Here is a 24794-nt window from a genome sequence, read left to right as displayed (position 1 = left end):
TTTTTCAAAGTTTTTTTTTTTTTTGCAGAAAGTAGAAGGGACACGTACCCGTGGGCCCTAATGCTGTCGATTTTGTCAGTGTCTACGCAAGAATTTCTGTCGAAACCAAAACCTTGAGTCGTTAACCTGTAAGAGATACCAAGTTTTAAACAATTCGGTAACCTTCTTTACTGAATCAGATAATTTCTAAACTGTAAAACCCTTTTTCTTTTATCTTTAGCTGGCTTTTGCCGCCAACTCGCTAACGACACGCGTTCAAGTGATACATAACCGAATAAAGCACGACTTGCTGTCTCCGCCTGTTGTCGGTTGTCGTTCGTCTATCTTGCAGCTGCTTCTAAATGAATTGTCATCCTTTGCAAACTTAACAGTTGAGAACGAAGATACAGAGTCCAGTGGGTCTGGCGATCCTAAATTTGCTTTAGTTGATCCTCCAACTGGTAGAGGCGATCAAGAAGACGATCAATCGTATATCAAGCGCGTTATGAAGGAGCTGCGAACGAGTAGAAAACAACATAATGGCGATGAAATGTTGGATCGAAAGAGCCAGCACTCGATTATTAAACGAACCTACACGAATCCGTTCTACAAACAAAATCGCCACGTTAAACTTAAAAAGCAGGTCAGCTTTCACGAAAGTGTCTCTCCTCCACATAGCTCTTTAGGTGTGGAATCAGTAACATCTCCAGTTTCGCCCTTGCGAAAGCAACTGGGAAAGTTATCTAAGCGTTCCAAGTTGCGTATGTTTACACACCAAAAAAGACAGGACGAAGATGATCAAGATATTATCATCAACCACGATAGTATCGGCGGTGGAGAGAATAAAGTTGATGGAAGTTCGCAGAGTGTATCTGCTAAAGGTGTTACTAGACAAAGAAAGAATGCTTCATACAGCAAAGAGAGCAAATCCACACAAGGCGTATTAAGCGATATTGCGTCAAAAAAGAATTTTTTCCTTAATAGCTCTTCGACAGGGGATAGCAGCAGCGCGCTGGTTGTGGATAAAAACATGGAGAGTCATGAAGAGATCGATGATACAGAAAGTGAACCAACCAGTGGGCAATTGTTGCAAGAATTTGCGAAGGATGACATTGCTGGCGCTACAAGCAAAGAAAAAACCTCCAGTTTGTCTCGATCACCTGCTCTTAAACGTTTTACAGCGGAGGGAAGCAGTATCAAAATACAAGGACTGCCATCGAGACCAATTAACGACACGTCGAGCAGGTTTGTTCATTCTGCTATGCATGAAGATGCACCTGTGTCTGACGCAACAGCGTTGAAAGATACTGTTGACAAAACAAAATCAAACACGACATCGCCTATCTCTGTCAAAAGAAAGTTACCAAACCCTCCGTCTTTTGATGAATCCAAAATCGTTGAAATACATCGAAAGATCTCTACCGAACATGCTCAAACTGATGTACCTACCGTGTCACCACAGCATTTTTATACAGTGCTTTAGTGATGTTCTGGATACACGCTTTCCTTATAAGAAATATTTTTTATAAGAAACACCGGACTAAAATCCTGGATTGTAACTGTGGCGCAAAACACAGGCTTAAATTTTTCAAGATTTTCTTTCTTTGAATTAGCTTACTTTTAATCTAACTAGTTTTTAATTAGTCCAGGACACATCCCACAAATTACATTAGCTCGAATCTAATCTTGGACACGCCCATCCAAAGGTTGCTCCAACCCATTGTAATTAAATAGTCATCGCAGGTAAATATTTTAATTTGAATATTTTGCGTATTGAAATTTATATTGTGATAACATTGCGTTATTAACAATTGAATATCCTTTCTCATAATGCTATTTGGTTCGGATTGGAGCTAAAAAAGGCTGACGAATGACTGTTTTCCGTTTTGTTAAGTTTAACAGTGGGCATCTTTGGATGAAGTCGACAAAACTTAAGTCGTCTTTCGTTCAGCCCGTATAATTCATTCGTTTGGGAAAGGATCAAATATTTGAACATGCGCTTCTTCAAAAATTTTAACTAATTATCTTTTTCAAGGGGTACTGACAAATTGAATATGCTTTAATCAAAGTCAATCTAAAGGAAGGGAGGAATGGACGAGGTAAATTCTGTAAAGTTGAAATATTTTATACAGTGAAACATCGATTTTATCATTTGAACAGTTTTCTTTGTCTAAAGTTTCACAAGATCTTATGTGTGATTAAGTTAGCCTGTGGAAATCCAAAGAAATTTGGATATATCGCAGTTGCCATTTTCAGCTTAGTTCGTGCGTGACATGGGTACCATGTTGTGAAGTGTTTTTTTATAAGAATATCGACAATCTAACCAGGCTGGTGATTTTTCTTATTTCTCCATTGTTCTAAAAAATAGACCTATTGTTTTTATCCTGAAATCTCAGCCTGATGTTCTTATAAAGCATATTCTTATTAGGAAAAAAACGTGTACGGGTATTACTAACACAAAGAAATAACGTTAAATTTAAATGTTATATATTTTTAGCTTTCTTGATATTTAATTTATTTAAATATTTTTTTTTGTAGTTTATTATAGCATGTGTGACCACTGTGAGGAATGGGATAGAGTAGAATTGTAGAATTGTATATTCCTGTATTTATTTATAATAATTTTGTAATCTCTATATTTTTTTCAGATATATTCAATTTAATTTCTTTTTATTTGATCTATTTGTATATATTGGAAGAAACAGAAATTTTTTTACGATTTTGTGGGAATGTTCAAAGATGTAACTGGAGAAAGAATTGTGACTGGTCGTTTGTTTGTTTATTTTATTTGTTTGTTTGTGTACTTTGTGTGTTTATTTCGTTTTATTGAAGATATTATTTCGGTTTGTCTTTCAGTATATTCATATTACAGTTATCTTTTCTTGAACATGATAGTTTAGTAGGCGATGTTTCGGGAAATCCTTCTCCCATGATCGGGCGAAGTAAAATGCTGAGCATGTATTTATATAATTGCAGAGGATCGAAATTCATAAAAATTAACCAATCAGAAACGAGCTGATAATTACAGTTAATTACGGTAATTAACATTTTCGGACCTAGAACTACTTCTTCTGGAGGGCTGGTAACCAAATCTCAGGAAGTTGATACGACATGCTGTTTATGTGTTTGTTACGTTCTACACTGTTGATGGTTTCTTTAATCTTCCTGGCTGTTGTTCTGGATTTTCTGTCAATGATTTTCTTCACAACTCCGTTTCTCACTGCGCGCATATGTTCTTGTACTCGTTGCTTAAACTTTCTTTTTGTTTCGCCTATATACACTGCATCACAATCTTTACACGGGATTTTGTAAACAACATTGCCTTGTTCTTCCAGGTTTATTTTGTCTTTTGGTTTTTACTAGTTAGCAGTTCTTTTTGCTTTGCCTAGGGAAAAACAAACATGTGAGACTTTTGGTTTTACTAGTTAGCAGTTTTGTTTGTTTATTTTGTTTGTTCGTTTATTAGATATATTTTTGTTATCTTTTTTGTTATTTATCAAATATATTTTATCCGCATTCTCGCATGTTTGTTTTTCCCTAGGCAAGGCAAAAAGAATTGCTAACTAGTAAATGTTACTTTGTGTAAATCAAGTCATAAATCTGTAATGAAAAAACCCTTTGAACATTATCTTTAAAAGCTTATTTTCCTGCAATATTTTGGCTACCGAGATTACTTCATGCTGAACACGCGCGCAAAATACGTTCGGCAGCCGTCAATGTGGCCTTTTTAATGGCTTTACCACACCCGTCATCTGACTATTTTAATCTTGATTAAATGTTTGACGACTGACTAATTGAGACTTTTGCCTCGCTTACTTATTAACTTATAATCTAGGCGAACTGACCTATAGCGGCACTAACATTACCAAAGCTTCAACGGACTACACAATTAATGACTGGTTGATTGAGTTTTTTCCTTGCAGCAGCCACATTGGCAAATTTTAATAAAAATTGCAAAGCTAAATTGGATTTAAGTTTAACTATTAGGATATCGATGTATCGGTGAAACTTTCACTTGATTTAAAAACACTTCTTTTATATATATAAATCAACCATGGTGACTAGAGTTTGACTTTAATAACTGTGGAAAATACTCATTCGCTGTTTTTAATGAACGAAAAATATTTATAACTTGCAACGAATAGTTTTACTGTACTGTTTGTTTATCTTCTGAGAATTGCAATCTTTTTTTTTTCAGTGATCTGAGCCTAAATTTTCTTTTTTAACGATATTTCGAAGTCTAAAAAGGGCTTTATACTCCTAAAAAAATTTTTTTATTGTAGTGCGTTGCGGTTTAACGAAACTAAAAAAACTATTACGAATTTTCGATGTGAATGTTTTTAATTTAGTTTTTCGCGGTGAATTTTCATTTTTTGTAGTTAGTAAAAATAATGGGCAACCTCTGTGATTGACCAAATTTAATTAAACCTATTTTTACTTTATCTCAGAAAAATACTAAATTTGTGAACATAATTCTTCGCAAAAAACCTTAAAATAGTTCTTGAAATACCTTTACATGACAGATTTAGGAAAATTAATCTTCGTGAAATGTATTTTTTAGACCTCGCGAAAATCAATCAACTTAAGGTACACCAACTTTTTCACTAATATTCTCCCTCAAGATGGCGGTACCAAACCAAAATGAAATAAATTTTTGTAATTTTACTTTTACTTGAGTGAATCCTAGCGTAATCGCCAAATATTTTTTTCTCATTAAGCTAATCTTAAAGCATAACTTAGTTTATTGAAAATTTTTAATAAAAAGAATTTAATTTTATAGCTGCCAAAGTACAAACCACAGCGATTTGGTTTGTTGCTTTTTATAAGAATATGCGTTGCCAGAATATCAGACTGGGATTTCAGACAGCATGCATGGCTTTGTACTGAAGAAAGAAAAAGAAAAAAAGATCAATTTATAATTCTTTGTATTCCGAGAAGACTTTAAGAACATTCCAAGGCTATATAATGTGAGAAATAAGAAAGTCCCAAAATTTTCTAAAAATTTAGAAAAAAGAAAAAATACTTTATTGGATAAAAATTTCCCGGCATGAAAATTTCGCGGTTTCGCGGTCGGAACAAAAAAAAAACACGAAATTAAAATGCTGCGAAAAATGCATTCAGAGCTCAACCGCGAAATTATGCACAAAAAAATCCGGTTTTTAAAACCGCCAAATTCAAGTGCCCGAGACTAAGAAACTCGGGTCTTAAACAGTATTATTTTTTTTCACCATGTTGGCTACCATATACGCTATTTAAAACAAAATGCACATCACCGAGTTCCACAAAATCGTCGAAAAAAAGTGAATCTATAATAACTTCTTCTGCAGGTTCTTCATAGAGATCTTGTAATATTTGTTTACATCTGTCGATCAGCATGTTGTTTTTATTCGTTGCAACGGTCAATATAACCGATAATTTACAAGGAATTTCAAGACCACCAAAAATTAAACACCCCTGTCAGTCAAATATTTTGTTGCCGTTGAGATCTCCGTTGGCAAATGTCCGTAAGTTCGACCGTTTTCTTTGAAACGCGTCATCAAATGGTTTAGAATTACTGTTTTCTGCCTTTCTTTGTTATATCGTGCACTCAAAGAAGTAAGACATGAATCAATCTCAAAGTAAGTGTATAAATAAGCAAAGTATCAAATTTTCATCTCTTCAATCTGATTCAGGAACCATTGATTTTGTTGTTGCTGAAACATCGGTGTCAGAAGAGAGCTCTTTTCGTGGAAAGTACGTCACATACTCAGCGCAGGATAGATTAAACATTGGGTAATGTGCAAGAGAGAATGATTCCGCTAAATGCGTGAGAGCGTTCAAACAAAAGTTTCCAAAAATAAACGAAAGCGCGGTCAGAGGATTTCAAAAGAGGTATGGACAAGAACTTTCAATGTCTAAAGGCAAAAAGTTCATTCTAGCAACACAAAAACAAGGATGCCCTCTTCTTCTTAGAAGACTTAATGAAATGGTCCAAAGATACATCAGGGCCGCGTCTAATCACGGCGCTGTTATCACACGATTAGTAGCCGTCTCTGCTCCAAAAGCATTCATGAAACGATACCCTAGATTAGCACTGCCGATTTCGATCAATGAACGCTCCTGGGCACAAAGATTAATTAAGAGAGTGAAGTTCAGTCGAAGAAAAGCCACCACTGTAGAGCTTGCCATTTCCTTTGGTGCCAAAAAAGAGACGCAGCTGCTTTTCAACCATTCAATCGTAAAGAAAGTAACCGATAAATCAATGCCAGAAACGCTTATCCTAAATTTCGACGAAACCCCTTCCAAATTTGTTCCAGTTGCCAGCACCACTTCACCTGAACGGAGTAGCAAGAAGTTGTTATCAAAGGAAGTGATGACAAACGTGCTATAACGGCCACATTCACAATCACGCTGGATGGTTAATTTCTTGGAATGCAATTGATCTACGGAGGGAAAACCACCCAAACTTTGCCAAGATTCCAATTTCCACCGCTTAGTGTCAACAAAAAACATTACAGCAACGAACAGAAATCAATAAAATTTATCAAGGAGGTTTTGATCCCATACATCGAGAGCGAACGAGAACGATTAGATTTGCCAAACCAGGAAGCTCTTGCTATATTCGATGTCTTCAATTCACTCAGCCGGTTTTAGATCTACCATGAATGGGTACGCCAAGAAATTTTGTAAAAAAAATGTTCAATGAATGGCATATCGATCAAATATTCCAGCAGATCGACGACGGCAAAGAACTAGAGGCTATCGATGTCAAACTCCAACTGACAACACTCAAATCACTGCACGCTAAATGGATGACGGAATTTCACAACCATATGACGACAAGTGAGGGAAAGAAAGTGATTTTTAATGAATAGAAAGCATCAGGGATAAAAGAAGCGATCCATAAAGGCTATAACACCTTACCAGAATTGGACTTCTTCCAAGATATCGATCCTTTGATGTCGACGGCTCAACCCGAAAGCGTAAACAACATCACGCCCTTTCTAGAAATGTCGAGAAAGATCAGCAGCTCCATGGTTATGACCCCTGTGAATCAGACGAGAAAAGTGATGACGAAGATGACGAGATTTTTGAACCGCAACGAAACGTCACAGACGTATTCGCCAATCTTTCGGGAGAATGGTTATTTGTTGAGAAAATATAATCGCAAATCTCTCTTTAAACAATGTCTTTTTTATGTCTACGATAAGTGAAAAAAGGCATTTTTTAAAAAAAACTTAAAAATTAGTTTTTAATTCTTCTTGAACCGCGAAATTAAAATGCCGCAAAATTCGCTTTTTCTCTTGGACCGCGAAATTAAAATGACGCGAAATGTGTATTTTGGCTTTAACCGCGAATTTAAAATGCCGCGAAATGCGATTTTGGGCAAAAATACCGCGAAATTAAAATGACCGCGAATTTTTGATGGAATAAAGTAGGTTCACAAGAGATCCTAGGGACAAAACTAATCATTAATTTTAACAGAATTTAAAAATTAATTTTTAAAATTTTCTTCTAAACAATGCTAATATACACCTATTTTTCGAAGTTATATTTAGCGCGCTTCAAAGGAAGCCTTGCGCGCCTTATTTTCAATTAAAGTGACGTCATAATAAGTTAAAAAAATTAAAAGGCGGAAAGTATACAAAACAAAAAAATCGCAAAGAGATACTTTTAAATTGAAATTCAATAAACCTTGTCCGAATATTTTCAATATGCAATATTTTTAAAATTTACTTTGTGAAAAACAATAAATTTAATTTGCTGATAGAATATTTAATTTCGTAAAATAATAAATAATAAATACGAGTTGAAGAAACTACATGAAATGGATCACAGCGCGTAGTGTAATGTAACAAAGACGGTAACACTGAAGAACTAAAAAACGGGGGTAAGAAAAAAAATAAAAAGGGTGATAAACTTGTAACGGCTGGTTTTTGTGTTCATTGGTTGTTATTATTTTAGCCTAATTTAGATGTTTTTTCGATATGTTAGTGGTTGGCTAAACGAATATATTTTTTGGCGGGAAGACAGGTGGCCAATAGTGTAAACTATAGATTATATACGCTTTTGTATAAAAGCAATTTTATAAATACACGAGCCTCAGAGCGCCCGTGTAGTATGGAAGCTATCAGCCAAAAAGAGAACCAAGAATGTTTTTTTCGGTCGACAAACTAAAAACTTTGTAAAACACACCATCCACACTCGAGAAAAAAAATTTGTTTGCTGGGAACTTTTTCTTGTAGAATAAAACATTTGAACGTTTAACGAGTAAGAACACATTGCTGAGAAGTTTGTTACGCTTGTAACCATTATTACATATGGCAGAAAAAACCCGTGAATTAATTGACTGTATTTCAGTGTCTATGGCGGATTATTAAAAAACAATGTCTGAACTAATAAACTTTTTCTCCAGGCCATTTTTCAATTTTCCTGACATCATGACGCCGTGTGGTCTTGAGAACAGGATTGTAAATTGAAGCCTTTTTCCCTTTCTTCCTAAATTTCATTATAAAGAAGGGTTTAGTGAAACTAGGACAAGACAGGATTTAAATAAAGAAGCTTGGTTGCAATATTTCTCCCTCTAATTTTCTTTCAGCATTTCTCAGTAACGTGAAATGGATATAATTTGTACAATTATTGACAATAGTTAATACTTGTCTGCAAGCAGATAAGCATACCCAGTCCCAATAAAATTTATGCGTTACGTTCTTATAAAAATATAAAAATAAAGTAGCTAGTATTAAAAATCAGACAAGTATCATAAGAATGAACAAGCACTTTGATAAGCCAAAAGTTGAGAAAGAAATGTTTCATTCGATCCCACCCGTTCAAAAAAACTTGTAAGTTTAACCCCCGTATTTTATCGCATAGATCATCTTTAAATATATAAATACAAAAGTTAAATTGGTTGGCGCTAAACTTTTCTTCTACATAACACCTACATTATAATAATCAAAAGTTAGAATAAGCTTTTGTCTATCGGCATGTATTTTGAAAGTAGAATTTTAGCTAAATATCATATGTATATGAAAAAAAAAATTCCTTTTAAAAAACACGAGATATGAATAAGAAACACATCTCTTAATAATATTAGAAATGTTGAGGTTAGTAAAAAAAAAAAAGTTTTCTAAGAAGAAGTCAGGATTTTAAACTTTGAAAGTCGATTATTTTTTACTATTTTCTACAAAGGTTTTCCCGTTGGTAAGTTAGTAAAAATAAATTTTTAGTTATCAGTTTTTTTTCAACTCTACATGTTTTTGTTTAAACAGGATCCCGGCAAAGGGTTTTTTAAAAAAAATTTGTTCGACTTCCTCTAAAGCTTTATTTACTTCTGAAGGTTACTCAATTCGCTTTTTTTTGCTGTGGCTAATAATTTTTTTTGTATATATAATAGTTAAAACTCTTTTCTATTTTTCGTTCTAGCTTATCTTGTGTTATTTATACACTGTCTTTTTGGTTGACGTTTTCTAAATGATTTTTTAATATCACAGTTTGGTAAAAACTATAATTTTTTAAATAAAAATATACTTTACTATCCTTAACTATATAAAAACAGATAAACCAAACAAGCATAAAAAATATAAAATAATTCAGCCTTATTTTTATATTTGCTGAAAAGAACTTATTGTTCTGTATTGTTGAGTCTAGCCTCGATTCCTAAAGTCCTAAAATTATTCTTATAACAAAGAGTGTTTCGCTATTGCGAGACTAAATAAATTTTAATTTTTTTGCAAGAAGAGACCATACCTTAGCAATTTAAGACCTTGTTTACACTAACAAAACTTTCCTTTTAGTGTACAATATCTTTATGCGTATTAAATTAAAGTTTGTTATTTTTAATAACCTCATCCTTTGTTGACAAGAAATTGTCATTAAATAAACACATCCTGCACAGGATGACTCTCTTTAAAGATTTGAATCCAATTTAAATAATTAGATATAATTACATGTAGATTAATGAATCCTTTCAAAGCATTCAAAAACTAAAAACGCATCGATTTCATTGCGGTTAACCTTTGACAAAACATCGCATAACCCTCTAGACAATAGCCAACGCTTTGTGATATCAAGTGACGTCACGTGTTTATTGATATTTCTGTTTTGTTACCTAATACGATTTTCGTCTTGTCAAAGGGGTTCCGCGTTTTTTACGTGTGCCATTTAGTCTGTATGAGTCTTGTGTGAAAAATAAACGTGACTTTACGACACAATACAAAACACAGTTGACTTTGTAGACGGTACATGTTCGTTTTATTGTTGTTGTTTTAGTAAAGATAAAAAGTTGAGAAGCCAAAGTATTTATTCACGCCAAGCAAAAAACCTGAAAATGCAGTATATATTCGTATGTAGCTATCTTCTTGTGTTTTTGAGAGCGTTCGAAACACGAATATCTCGAACAAATCGTCCTTCTGTTGAGTTGGTCGTTCACACAGAAGCTGATCCTATGATGGCGTCTGGATATAAGTTCAAAGGCGTCCTAGCAAGCTCGAGAAAATCAATTTACACATATGGGAGATTGTTCCAGGTAAATATCCTTATTTTCTTTGAGAAATTTGCTTTTTAAATTTTTAACTAAAATTCTATAAACCTATCAGAACTAAGGTATAAAGGATTCAAAAAATAGAGAATTTATTACGTTAATTTCTTGAAGAGAATTTATTTACTTTTTGATTCTTTTTTCCTTTAGTTGTTACATGTATTTTTTCCTTAGTAATCTGTTTAATTTTGTTTAAATGTTTAAATTTAGTATTTCTAATCAAATCTTATATTTATTTGTCAATTTATATGTTATAAAACTGGTTTATAAGAAAACCATACTATCTAGAATTTAAGTAAGTTTTTGGGAAAAAAAATTATATTTTTTATACTTTATACATATTTCAAAGTATAAACAGAAAAAAAATATTCTTGTAACACAATTCGATAACAAAACCTTTTTAAGAAAAAATGTTTTCCATGTTTTTTACATGAATTTCAATTTTGAAGGAAAAAAGTTCAAAAATGCCCAAAAGGGTATAAAATCCTTAAATATAAATAATAATGTAATATAATAATATCTGTAATATCTTTAAAATCTTTAGATGACTTATGCGATATTTTAGTACCAACTTTTTGTAGATACAGAAAATTAATAAGTCCCGAACTGAATTCGAATTAATTTAGACTTCCTAAATTAATGACTCAAACGGAGCCGCAAAAATTAGCTATTTTTGCCGATAAAATCGTTAATTGCTTTCGGAATTTGATTTTTACCGCATGAGACTAAAAATAATTTCTTTATGCATAAAAAATGTCTTTTTTATGAAAGTTATGCATTCGCAGTGCCGTTATAACTTTTGCTAAGGCCAGATTAATATTATTTTCAGATTCGTTAACAACAATATCTTATCGGTAAAGAAACTCAGTAAAGAATTACCAAATTTGTACTAAAAAAAGTTGAATTTGTTATAACTTCTTTCTATATACTTCAAATGCTTTAAACTCAACCAAATTAGCTAGAAAAAAGTGACGTAAATTTGTAGAATTTGTAAAATTTAGTCGGTAAAAATTTTTGCAAATTTTGTGGAGACAACTAATATATCTACCAACTAAAAACGCAGACCTTTTTATCAATAAGGTATTCAACCAAAGACATTAAAAAACGATACATGGAAAAAAACAACAACAACAAAAACAACAAAACAAAAACAACAGAAAAAAAGATAAAACAAGAACCACCGAACTTATTTTCAGGAGAAACAAATAAAACGTCAAATTAATATGTATAATACAACAGATACAAACATGGGAGGTTTTATAAAAGGTGCCTTTGAAAGTTAATTATGTCCGGTATTATCAAAAACAGCGTTCATAACAAAGGGTAGTTAATTTTAATAATGAGCGCAATTAGACATTAAATGAGTTTGATTTTATGACAGTTTCTCAGTCATTAAAACCTTAGCGGTACAGGGAACAATACGTTTTTATTTCTGACATCCTAAAATATGAAATACGCCAGTCGTTAACCGTGAAACAATTTGGATTATTCACTTTGCGCAAGACCCGGAATGACCTGCACGCAGCCATTTTGAACGCAAAAAACACGGCTATAATTTCAGTTTATGAAATCGTAAAATCGTTATGGGAGATGCAATTCTTGCATATGAACCAGTAAATTTGACTTCAGCCTGCGGTGTTAGTGTTTTTTCATTTATTTGCCCTGGAAATGTGTTTTTTTTAGTTTTTTATATTATAAGCCTGCAAGACAAGTTCTGCAAAAATTGAACAATTTATTCTGCAACAGTTTCTTGCTTGGTTATTTCTTCATTTCTCGGGTATTGCTTCGGGAGAGAAAAGAGAAAATTAATAACATTTTCGCTATAATTTTGCTCGTCCAATTGGTATTAAAAACACGTGGCTTGCTACTATAATTTCAGCATTGCATCTATTCTATTTTAGCTCAATGACATTTGTACTCCACCTCGCCTTCGTAATCGTTCTTCACAAGGATGGATTGCTTTTATTGAGATTTCAAAGCAACACAAATGTCATTCTTCTGTTAGACGCATAGTAAAGATGGCGTCACGAAGAGGCGCAAAAGCTGTCATCTTTGATATGACGGGAAACATCTCCTTAAAAAGAAAGGTAACTGTGGTATATAAAGTGATTCTTCCGTGTGCAGTAGTTTAACAACAGAAGTGTGCGAATTACTTTTCCTAAAATATTTCTTGTACAAGTGACGAACTTTTTTTTTTAACATTTTTTGTTAGTTTATGTATAATAATTATGTGCGATTATTAATACATTGGTTGAAAACTTGTTCCGTAAATTTACCTTTTTCCCCAATATGAAGAGAACGGCAGTTATTATTACCGTTATTAATGTCAGAATATTCGGCTAGTACACCACCTTTATAGATAAAACATCGATCTTTTAGTTACAACATTCACATCAGAAATTTGATGAGCCTGTGGTCATACTAGCCAAACGCACTTCCAAGAAAATTGTAAAACTTTTGAAAAGGTGAGTGAACATCTTGTTAATAATTTTACTTCCGTAGAAATCCAAATATTTTTGGCTCGTGATTTTCAAGCATTCCTATCGATTGAGAATCGCATTTCGCATCGTGCTGAAGTAGTTTTATGGAATTCTTGCACTGGCTTTACTTTTGTCAATTTGAGCGAAGTGAAATGTCACCCAAAGTGAGTTTCCCTTCGCTCGAAGTAATAAAGATTTACGTGAACAGTCCTGAGAAACACAAAGTGGACTGAAGTGACTTATACCAGTTTGAGTTAACTTCGGGTCTCTCAGGAAAACGGTCTCTGGAAAACAAAAAATATATTTACTTTTTAGAAAAAAGAAACCGTTTATTAAAATTACAACTCTAGAGAGAAATCTTCTAACGAAAAACGAAAGCAAAGAAGATAAAGACAATTATTTAGATATGGCCATCTTTATGGCTTTCTTTATCATCATTTCCTTACTCTGCTTACTCTTGATCATCAAGGTACGTTTCTTTTATGCAAATTTTAGTTCTTGCTATTTCAACGAAAAAGGAGAATGTTACCCTAAGTAATTGGGATATCTTTTCAGATAAGTCAGAACAGCCTGCACATAAAAAAAAGAATATAGAACCCGTATTTATTAACATGGGAATGCAGAGAATGTAGGTGTGAGCAAATAATGTCGCGACTTAAATAATCTTGAACACGCGATACAAATTACAATTTTTGGTTTTAAAACTAAAAACCTAGGAAGTTCTTTGATTTTTTACAGCGGCCTTATCCCAGGGCTCTTCTGCTTCTCATTCACACTGCGCTTATTGACAGATCTCGTAAGATATGAAAAAAGAGACAACTGCAATCATAGAAAAATATTATGAAACAAAAGAAGTTTTTTAGTCATTTTTAACACGGACAAAAAATGAATTGGTCACTACTCTGTCGCTACAGTTGCGTGTACGCCAGGTATAGAGCGTGTAAAATCTGTCAGTGGCATTTTTAGGCGCGTCCACACAAAAAAATAATCCACGTCGCAGCATACAAAGATTGCGAACTACAGGAAAAAATAGCCGTGTTGGCGTCAACAACAATTAGTATGTTTCGAGAGTATGGATTTAACCAAATAACCTAAGATCGTAATTGGTAAATCTGCTCTGAACAAATGCGCGATTCTAATATAGAAACAACCAATGTGATTACTAGTGGTGGCTAAATTCGAAATAAGCCGTGCTGTTTCATTATGTTTTCTACATGATTGTGGTCCTGGGATCGAGGCTGTATTTATAGAGTGCTCAAACTTAATAAAATTCTGAAAAACTAAATTTCTTTACTCGTTTTAATTTTTGAGCACCGAAGTATTCGGTTTTTATCAAGTGATCAATGACATGTCATTGTTTGCATCCAAAAGCTAGGTTAGGGATATGGGAATTTCTTTCACTCTCGTTTCCAGGGATTTTTACTTTTTTCATCACGGCGGGCTATTTCCCGTGTGAAAATGCTTAACTCGTATTTTTCAAACGGCCTGGCTATTTTGTCAAGGATTGTTACATGGAGTTTGCGCCGCAATTCGACACTCCTTCAATTGCAACCTAGGTTTTCACAATAGCAGGTACAACAGCAGCGCGATGGAGAGATTTGTAGAAAAATAAAAATGGCTACCTGGCTAAACACACTGAAAGGTTGCTGCAAGTGTTTAAAGTTTTGATTTGGTATATAACGAGTAAAAAATGGATAAATTATTGTTATTTTATGGCTTTCGTAGCTACCGTTACTCATTATTGCATATAATAAAAAATAAAAAGAAGATGGGATGGAGGCAGCAAAAAACATTAAATGTAAAAAAAACATTGAGAGAACGTAGTTTATTATCTTCTGAATTGTAAAATTCTTCATTTGCTATTTTGATGGTAGTTTCCTTTATCTGTTTTACTACAGATGATTTAGCATTCAATAAACTTTTTGCAAACATTTTTGAGGGGATTTTCGAACACAATGTGTCAATCATACCAAACATAACCGGCTGAACAGATTCCTTAGACCCTCCGTGAATGGCAGAACAAGCTTCAAATGTTTCCAGACGACGTGTATCTTTTGCTGATCTATTTAAATCACTAGATGATGGGAATTTACTACGCCTCTCAGCTGTTACCTTGCTGATGCTAAATTTGACTTCAGAGTCCACTCTATTCTTACTACACTCATAGTTTAGGTGTCTAACACGTTTTCTTTTTCTAGCTAATCTATTTCTTAACTTATCAACATCCCTTTCAATCAAAGTTATCTCACTGCTCAATGCTGCTAATTGTTTTTGTTTTTCCTCAATTAGGTTACTCTGATTTGAAATTTTCAAATCCATATCGTTGATTTTTTTTCTGTTTGATGTATATTTTCCTAACTGGGAAAACTTAATGTTTTGTGCCTTTGACTTTCCTTTAGGAGGCATGGCATAGAAATACAACAAAATAAAAACATTTAACTAGGATAAAAATCCAATTCTGTCAATAACTACATACCATACCATATTGATTGACAACTTTGTACGATGCAGTTATATTTAATGTCTTTGTTGACACTTTGTAATGTAAAATACATTTTTTTTCATCGTCACATATTATATCACCGACGGCATTGCTTTTAAACTTCTTTTTGAATATTTTATTGATATCAAGGCTAGACAAGTTTGATAAATGGAATTTCAATGACCCAAGATGGTGAAAAATAATACTAATTTCTTTAATGATACCACTTTTGTCTTTCTTAACAATCAATTCTCTACCGTAAGCTGTGCGGAAGTCGCGAATGGCTTTATAAACAGCTAAAAATATTTCGGAATGGACACGTTCATTAATGACAACTTTGAAGGGATTATACAAAGTTTGTTTTGCTTGAATTTTTCGATTAAGAGATGTTAAAATTGTATCGAAGTGAAACTTTATTAAATTGATGACGAGGATATTTTTTTCGTCCAACTCTGCATATGAATCAATTAAATCTGACATCATTATACATGATCTAAAAACATAGGTAATTATAAATATATATATTATATATATATATAGAAAAGAAAAGTTATTATCTGTCATTTTAGAAAAAGAAGATGAAAAAGAGAGGATATTTTTATTTACTATCTTAAGTGGATAAATTTTGGAGAGTATTTAATGGTGAATGACCAAAATGGAATACTTGGCGGGGATTTAATTTTGCGAATGATAAATTTTATAAAATTTGGCGAGGATTTAATTTGGCGAATACAAAAAAATGTTTATTTTAACGGAATTTATTTTGGCGAATGACACAAAGAAATGAATTTTTATGTCTTGGAATGTTTTAAAAAAAATAAGAATAAACGTATATATATATAAACACAAGTTCGTTATTTATAGGGAAAAAACATTTTTCTTTTCTTAATTAAAAAAAACGGTATTCCAATTCCAGCTCCTTTTAGATCGTTTATTCCTTAAATATATAAATTAGTGGAAATAGTTTTTCTTATGTGGTCCTTCTTTTATTGCCTGTAAGAATGCGCGTACATATACAGAACTTTGTAAACATTCGCTCATCTATACACAGAACTCTAGCTAGCTACGGTTTAACGCATCTATTTTGCCTAAAAACCCTAAATTTTTCCTTGTTACTTGTGGATGAATGAAAACTTGCGAAAAAATTAATACATGAGAAAATTTAGTCAGAATAAAGCATAGCTAGCTATAGCTATACAATGGGACAACACATCCACAAAATATTTAGCTAGCTAGCTAGCTTTAAAGACAAGTTTTAATTTTTTTTATATGGATGGGTTTCTTGTATATATTGTGAAAAATTGAGAAGTCGGCTATATGAGACCTAAAATATACTTATACTCATAGGACATAGCCAGATAGACCATTAACACACCTTAGTTTACAGAATATAATAAAAAAGAAACAATTTAAAAATGGCCGCCATTTCTTAATTCCTGAGACTGCCATACGTAGCTTACTACAATTTTCCCATACTTCCGTTGCTTTTATTTACCAAAAAAACTTCAAAATTAAAAAATGTAAAACAACAGAATTGAAGATTCGTCTTACAACTTGCGTTTTAATGCCTTCAAATAGAAAAATAATACCATTTAATACTATTCTATACCCAACAAAGTTTGTTACTGGAAGGGTAAAATTGAAAGAGGCACTATTTCAAGACAGCTAAAAAGACATTCCACGATGTTCAACATAAGCATGTTTATATTCGATCGAAAGAAAATTTATTCGACTTTCAAATTCTAGCGCTCGTAAAACCATCAGACACGTTTAAAACACATACCAGATAAAAGTATGGTACCATGTACCAAAGATATAATACTTACGGTCCTCGACCGTTTTTAAAAACCTACGGGCCGAAAAACGCGGACGCTTTTGATAAGCATTTCTTGGACCGTTTTTACCCGCCGTGCATATAAGAAAAGACCCCAAAGTTCTGGAAATGAGGGTGGGATATCCTTCACATTAAAATCTTTACCTATCGTTCATCCGTACATTTTCTTATTGTAGATAAGATGCAGACATCGGAGAAAAAAGATCTCAATGACTCGCCATGCTGTGAAAGCTTTACAGGAGATGGAGGTAAAGACGTGTCATTACGAAATCGAGAACAATAACGATGAAATAAAGCAGTGTGCGTTTGATATGAATAATTGTACAATATGTTTGGAAGAACTTCATCAGAATGGAAAGGTATGAAAATGGAAATTTAAAGATCTGTTGAGTACTGTGAAAGAGGATCTTTGTGTCTCTTTTTGATATCCTCCAGGTGTACTTTAATGAACCCTGATCTCGTCTCCTGGGGGCGCATTTCTGCGCCTAAAACATTCTGACGGAACAGCTCCAAAAGCGTAGAAAAACCCTGGGAGCGAGGTTGAAGTAAGATTCCACTTCCACGCCTCAAAATAAAACGACATCTCTGTAATGCAAAACTTAAATAAATCAATATTTATACTTTTTCTAGGATATTCGAGTGTTGCCATGCCAACACGAGTATCACAAACAGTGCATCGATCCTTGGCTAATCGAGAACTTTACTTGTCCGCTGTGCATGTACACTATTGTGGGTAAGCAAGTCTTTGTTGTTGTTGTTTGTTGTTGTTTATATCATGTTGTTGTTTATATCATGTTGTTGTTTATATCATGTTGTTGTTGTTTTGTTTGTTTTGGTTGTTGTTGACGTAACTGCTATTTTTAAAATGTTGTTTTCAGATTCTAAAAAGAAAAAGTGCAAGTTGCAACGCCGGAGAAATTTGCTACAAACACTCCTATTCAGAAGACCTGATGCCACCAATGAAACAACAAGCCCAGAAACTTCACAAAACTTACTTGTACATACAGAAACTTCTACAAGAAGCATCCCTCAGGGTAGGGAAAAAAACGATGTATATTTTATGCATCCATGCAAAGAACAATCAGTTCCTGAATCGTACAGATTTCGTTGGTGTCCAAGGCACGCTAAGAAACACTCGTGTAGAAACGATTCTTCCAGTGAGAACGAAACTCTTCAAGAGACACATAAATGTTTAAAAAGTCAAACAATACTACAAAGTAGTTCGGAAGATGTTTGTGAAAAGAACAGAAATGATAGTGAAGCAGACAGCTAACGAAAAGTCTTTTGTATAATTTTTACTACCTTCTTTGATAACAGAAGATACCTACCATCCTTCTGCGCACCTTTCTTGTGTTTCCTAATTGAAGAGAATTATAAAATCGTTGTTACATCAAATCAAGAAAGTGTCATTTATGTGGCATTTTTGAAAGATATTAACCTAAAGAATCGCTCAGCATGCTGATGAGAAGATGTAAAAATTCAGCCTTGGATGTTTGGGCAGTTAATGAAGAGAAAAGTAACGAAGTGATGCAACCTCAAGAGCTCTTCTACGCCTATGATATTCCGACCGGCGACTTTGTAATAAAACCGTTTCGTCAGAATATCATAGGTGTAGAAGAGTCATGGCACGATGTTGGAAGTGATGATACTAAAAAATAATACAGTATTTATTAAAAAGAAAATATAGAATTTTAAAATATGTTGTTGTGTCTGTTAATTACGCAGTAAGAACAATGTTTTAGGGTTACGTACCTACCATGGGTACGAAACGTCCAATGTAGTTAGTTTTTCAATGCAACTTTTTGTCGTTGCGGTGTGTTTTAGATGCTCTGTCCTGGGAAGCACGGTGGCACCTAAATATGCAATTAAAGGTAAAAATTTTGCCTTCTACTTTCTAGTATTCTAAGTAAAGCTGTTAGATGCTGGACTGGCAAAAGAGAAACAAGGTTACTTACCTGGTTCAACATAAACATTAAAGTTTAACCATACAAATAAGTTTAACCATACAGATAAATAAGTTTTCTGTAACGTAGGAATCAATTCTTTTTAAGACATCAAATATTTGCATAGTTATACGGCTGCAAGTACTCATTGTAATGTTACCAACGACCCTTCTTTCTGCCCAGCAATGATGGCCAACTTAAACCCCAGGCCCTAAAGTTATATTTATAAGTGGTTTTTTACATCATAGAATGAAATAAACGTCATAAATTCCACACATTAGCAACTGCTCCTCCGTAATTTCATTATATTAACGAAGTTCACGAGTTTGTGAACAAACTTTAAGAGACATTTTGGGGCATTTTACGATAATACTTTTTTCTGCAATCTGGGAGGAAATTTTCCAGAAATTGTAAGGTCTTTTTAAGAAATGGTTAGGTTGCTGTACTGGGATCAGGAAAAGAAAAAGGAGTAAGTAGATCGATATTGCTAGTTTGGGAACCATTGAAGGATTTGTTTACAAGTGAAGTTTTGCTCTCACATGGTAGCTATATATCCTACGACGCGACGCAATTAAAATAAAGAAAAAGTATCTTTGGATATCTTTTTACAGCAGAGATAAGGAAGTAAAGCAAACAAGCAGCTTTGCACAAACACCGTGTGTACCAGGGCTAAAGCAAAGTAAAAGTGAAAAATGCTACCGCATGCTGAGCACGTCAGAGAAGGTATTTATTGTAGAAAAGCGAAGTTTCAGCTATGTTGAATGTGAATGGATTGGAAATATGTTGCAAGAGACATACATGATGCGTTGTATGGAGACACGAAACACGAACTGTTTTTTTTTAAACAGGTGCAATACTTTTCCCGTGGCTTGGTTTATCCAGTGCGACTGCGATGTTACGAAAATTATCGATGAACCGATAAAACAAACGAACAAGATCAAATAGTATATGAAAGGTATTGTCGATTCTAATCATAATGCTGTAATATTTTTTGCTAGTTGCCGGATTAGGGTGCACCAAAGGTTTTACCAAGACGTACAAAGAAATGTGTTTTCATTATCTCATGGTGAGACAGGTTTTTGTCGAGGGTGAGGGTTGGTCAACTTAGATTAAGAACTTATAATCTTTAATCCGCTCGGCTTTATTGCAACGTAATCATTAATCATTCAATAATCCAATATATTTTTTGCTTAGTAATGCAAAGAGCATTTAGTGATTCAAGGTGGTTAGGAAGAAATAAATGTAGGTGTCAGATCTGTTAGTTTTTATTATCGAATTCTTGACATACCTTCGTCTTCTGTTCTCTATCTGCAGAAAGACTGTCGTGGAGGAAAGCAATTGATATATATTTTTGTTAACTCACTGCAATCGCCAAATGTTACCGACAGGTCTGATGTTGCCGTAAATTCCCTATGGCACGAATTTGAGTTTCCATGCCGAAGCAATTCTCTGGAACTTGCTAGAGTTAACATTGCTTTTGTTTTGATAGTCCCTTACGTTCAGACCAATGAATTAGCACGGTTGGGGGACAAGGACGAGAGGGGGTGTTCCAAGCTGCTTTGGAGTGCACTTTTCCTCTTGTGATGTGCGAATTACCAATACCTTGACATTATTTGTTAATCCTATCTGTGGTCCAGCAATACAAGGCTTCAATAAAAGTAACTTGCGCAGATATTCTTTGTCGGTCAAAAGGTCTAACTATGATGCAATCGGAATGCATTTTCTTCAAGGGTTAATCTGACGTGTGACCAGTGCCTTCAGTTATATAACGCGCCATACAACTCTCAGCGACCGATAAAAAGAAGGCGAGAGAGCATGATATTTCCCGACCAATCATCTCTCTTTCGCAACTTTTACTTCTTCTAAGCATCTTTTTTTACTAACTTTAAAAATTGGTTCAAATAGTTTTCGAGTTCAGATTTTTCTTGGTAGACAATATCCGTTTCTTGGAAGCTTTTACAAACAAGCATTCGTGCTTTGAATTTTTAAGGTTGGGACATTATACGTACATTGTGTGTGCTCTACTTATCGAAAGCTTTATGAAATCCGTATAACACTGAGAGTTCCGGACTGTGTTTTTTGTACCCACATGGATGGCTAGAGCAACCACTGCCTATGTTTACCAATATTTTTATCGTCAATTTAATCATTGCTCATGCAAAGTCTTTCTTCTTCCACACACAACGCCGAAGGTCTCTATCTCCAAGGGAGGAGCTGACCCATGCATTTACGGTGAAAACATAGCAATACTTCCATGACTCCATCTTATCTATACATATGTATCTACTGAATGGACGGGTATGATATGGTCAATGTTTTCCCCATTTTCGACAAGAACTACAACAAGGTTTGTTTTTCATGAGTTTGTTGATCTTGTGAGATCTGTGCGAGTTGTTGTGTGTGACGTTTACTACAACAAGCATTTATTTTATACTTTTTAAAAGTAAATATAATATCACAGACGGGAAAAAAATTAAGTGAGAAATTCTCCATACACATCACTGTGGTAACATCGATCAGGAGCTAAAGTCAATAAATAGCGCGTATCTTTTGTTCACATACTGTATGAACGTGACTATAGAATTATACATACCAAAAATATCTTTGGATATACTCTGTCTATTACTTCCAGGAGGGGTCATGGCTTAAATGAGGAGTCTTAGAGTATTTAATGCTCATTTTGAGCTACCCAGATCCAATTAGGGTTTATGCTTGACCAGACGACTCCCTGTTCTGGCTATGCAGTCAGTAATAATTAAAGGCTACCGAAATAATACGTAACAGGGTCACGTGCCACTAAAAAAAGACTGGAGCTAGAATAAAATTTTTTAACAAAGAAGTAGGTCGAAGATAACCAAAATGGCGGTCGAGCGACAAGAAAAATAAATATTTAAAAAGTTACATGAAGTTTTAACAAAAAGTAAATATATCATTTAGTATTTCTCATGTAAATCTTTTAGATGAGTCCAACTTGTAAAAGTACCTTGGGATCCCTTTAAATTACATACACTTATTTTCTCTATAAGAACAATTTTATAAGAACAGCAGTAAGGCTGAAAATTGTTGAACAAAAGCAAAATAAGAACAATGGTAAGGCTGAAAATTTACCGATTTTCTCTTTTTTTCTAAAAAACAACGTGGGAAATATTTTTGAACGCAGTAAATATACTGTAAAATTCCAGGCTCAACTACTAAAAAATTAGGAAAACTTAGCCAAATTTTCAGAATCCTATAAAAAAAATGTATATACAATACAACTGAAGAAATAAAACATTAAAATTACAGATTTTACACATACTAATATTTAAAAAAAAAATAACATCTAAAAATTCCACGATAAAAGATTTGTTATATAAAACTTATGATTTGAACATAATAACTTCTGAAACACTGAGTATATAGTTCAACATTTCATTAGTTCAACAATTAGCATTTGAATGTTTCAATATTTAGGCGTTCAAAACTTATACTCTCTCGCTCAGTTTTTTTGAAAATGTTGATGGTCGGTAACGGCTGATCTGAAAAAGAGAACATTCGAATAATGAGAAGCAAAAATCATATTTCATTGCAAACAGAATTAATGACATGTTGTTATTCAATTACTGTCTCTAAGCCAATGCTTTAATTGCAGGAAGAGGGCATTTATGAACAAGAGCCAGACTGATGCAAAATTTTCATGAAACTGTATTTTTTACTTTAAGCAAAAAGGAAACAATATTTATTGCTAAAACAGGAAATATAGGGGAGGCGTCCTTACCAAACTTGCCACACTTATCGCCTATACGCCTTTTAGAAGTGACACAAAAATAACACGGAAGTGTACGGACGTACTGAATGAAACTTTATAATCTGAAAAAGATTATATAATCTTTCACAAGAATTTACAGTATTTACAAGTCGCATAAAGCTTTATTCTTATTGCTGGACATTACATTGTTTGTGGTTTGGTATAAGATAAAGTGCAAGAACTTATTACTTTGTTGCATAGAAATATTATTAACTTTTTTAACTTGGTAAATATGGCGGCTGAGCAAACAACAGTAAGTTACCGTAGAAATAGAAATTATTCACACCACTTTGTTTGGACTTATGAACATAATCGTGATTTATATAAATGTTATATAAAAGCAAGGAGTGACCCCTCTAAAGGATACATGAACAGATTAAAATTATTTTGGGACGAATTATATCCAGAACTTTCAAATTTTAACGCAAAGCAGTTACGACAACAAGCTACGTTTGTTGAAAAAAAGAATTTGCATTTAACAAAAGAAACCGATAAAACAAGGGACACAGAAGTTGAGGTAATTATTTCTCAAACAATAAACTCAGCGCAAGTTAACAACCCTATTGAACAAAACACTCCCCCTTTGCTTACAAATGAATCGACCGATGAAGGCAATAACGAACTGATAAAACATCAGCGTGAGAGGTTCATGGGCAATTTTTATACTTTTAACAAGCTTGATATTACAGAAAGAACATTCCTAACAAAAGTAATAATGAAACCCAATAATGAAATAATACAAGCTATTAATACGGTAGCCGATGAATACTTGCAACAACTAAAGCTAGAAAAAACGCCTTCGTATATAGATATTAACAACATAATATATACAGCTGCAGTCACCGTAAACCAGTATTTAAATTGTGCCAGAGAACAAAAGTCAAAGGCGGCAAAGCCTCCGCAAAAGCGGTGGATTATAAACCTGGAAGAGAAGATTAACTCCATCAGACGAAAGCTATCGCATGTCCACCTCGTAATACAATGCCAACAAAACGGAACGCTAACAAATCATCAGCGCAAGATAAAAAAAATACTACAAAAGAGATACGGAAATGTCGGCATAAGGAACATGAACTATCAAAAAACTATGCTTCAACAAGACCTAAAAGCAACGAGTGAACGGTTGAAATATCAAAAACGACCTTCGGAACGAAGAACATTAAACAAACATTTTGCAAAAAACCCTAAGTTAGTGTACAGGCAAATGAAGGGAGATTACAACTCTACTAAAGACATACCTCCGAAAGAAGATGTCGAATCTTACTGGAAAGAGTTATGGTCAAAACAAGTCATGCATAACGATAAAGCAGCATGGCTTGAAACATTGCACCAACTACTGCACCAATGTCCGGCAAAATCAGTACACCATTGACGGACAGATACTTAGCAAAGTCGTAAGCAAGATGCAAAATGGGAAAGCTCCAGGTAATGATCTAATTGTAGGATACTGGTATAAACACTTAACGTTTTATAGAAATGCTTTAATCTATTTGTTTGACAATACATACAATGGACGACAACAATTACCAAGTTGGTTAACCAGAGCACGTACCCAGCTTATTCCCAAGTCAGCAGAAACACATCTTGCTAAGAACTATCGACCAATCGCTTGTCAAAATTTAATGTTTAAAATGTATACAGGCTGTATCAATGTTTTTCTACAAGACCACTGTGAGGTTAACAACATTATAACCACCGAACAAGCTGGAGGGAAGCGTGATGTCTGGGGTTGCGTTGAACAGTAGTTAATCAACAAAACGGTGCTAAGCG

The 24794-nt window shown here is 33.7% G+C and overlaps 3 protein-coding genes across 7 annotated transcripts in view; all 3 read left to right on the top strand.

Annotated features, from left to right (window-relative positions):
- The window catches only part of LOC130622873 (protein unc-80 homolog), a 44305-nt gene extending 41476 nt beyond the window's left edge, over positions 1-2829 (top strand). For all 4 annotated transcript variants that reach the window (XM_057438324.1, XM_057438326.1, XM_057438323.1 and 1 more), the window contains one exon: positions 221-2829. In XM_057438324.1, the coding sequence (XP_057294307.1) occupies positions 221-1462 (1242 nt within the window). In that variant the 3' untranslated portion in view covers positions 1463-2829. The remainder of the gene's footprint in view (positions 1-220) is intronic.
- A 6183-nt stretch (positions 2830-9012) lies between these two features.
- LOC130622879 (E3 ubiquitin-protein ligase znrf3-like) lies at positions 9013-18636 on the top strand. Of its 2 annotated transcripts, XM_057438332.1 has the most exons (8): positions 9013-9162; positions 10231-10486; positions 12400-12585; positions 12878-12963; positions 13294-13447; positions 17471-17653; positions 17925-18027; positions 18173-18636. In XM_057438332.1, exons 2-8 carry the CDS (start codon positions 10289-10291, stop codon positions 18565-18567), a joined length of 1305 nt encoding a protein of 434 aa, XP_057294315.1. In that variant the 5' UTR covers positions 9013-9162; positions 10231-10288; the 3' UTR covers positions 18568-18636. The 2 variants fall into 2 exon arrangements, with proteins under 2 accessions (XP_057294315.1, XP_057294316.1); XM_057438333.1 differs by lacking the exons at positions 9013-9162; positions 10231-10486 and adding an exon at positions 11891-12135.
- Positions 18637-23256: 4620 nt separating this feature from the next.
- On the top strand, positions 23257-24396 carry LOC130623127 (uncharacterized). The gene has a single exon (XM_057438619.1). The coding sequence runs from the start codon at positions 23257-23259 to the stop codon at positions 24394-24396; it is 1140 nt and encodes a 379-aa protein (XP_057294602.1).
- Positions 24397-24794: the final 398 nt, after the last annotated feature.

This window comes from Hydractinia symbiolongicarpus, chromosome 13 (assembly GCF_029227915.1).
Source record: "Hydractinia symbiolongicarpus strain clone_291-10 chromosome 13, HSymV2.1, whole genome shotgun sequence".
NCBI classification, from domain to species: domain Eukaryota; kingdom Metazoa; phylum Cnidaria; class Hydrozoa; order Anthoathecata; family Hydractiniidae; genus Hydractinia; species Hydractinia symbiolongicarpus.
The sequence above is the reverse complement of the archived record's forward strand: the minus strand, read 5'-3'. Positions and strand labels throughout refer to the sequence as shown.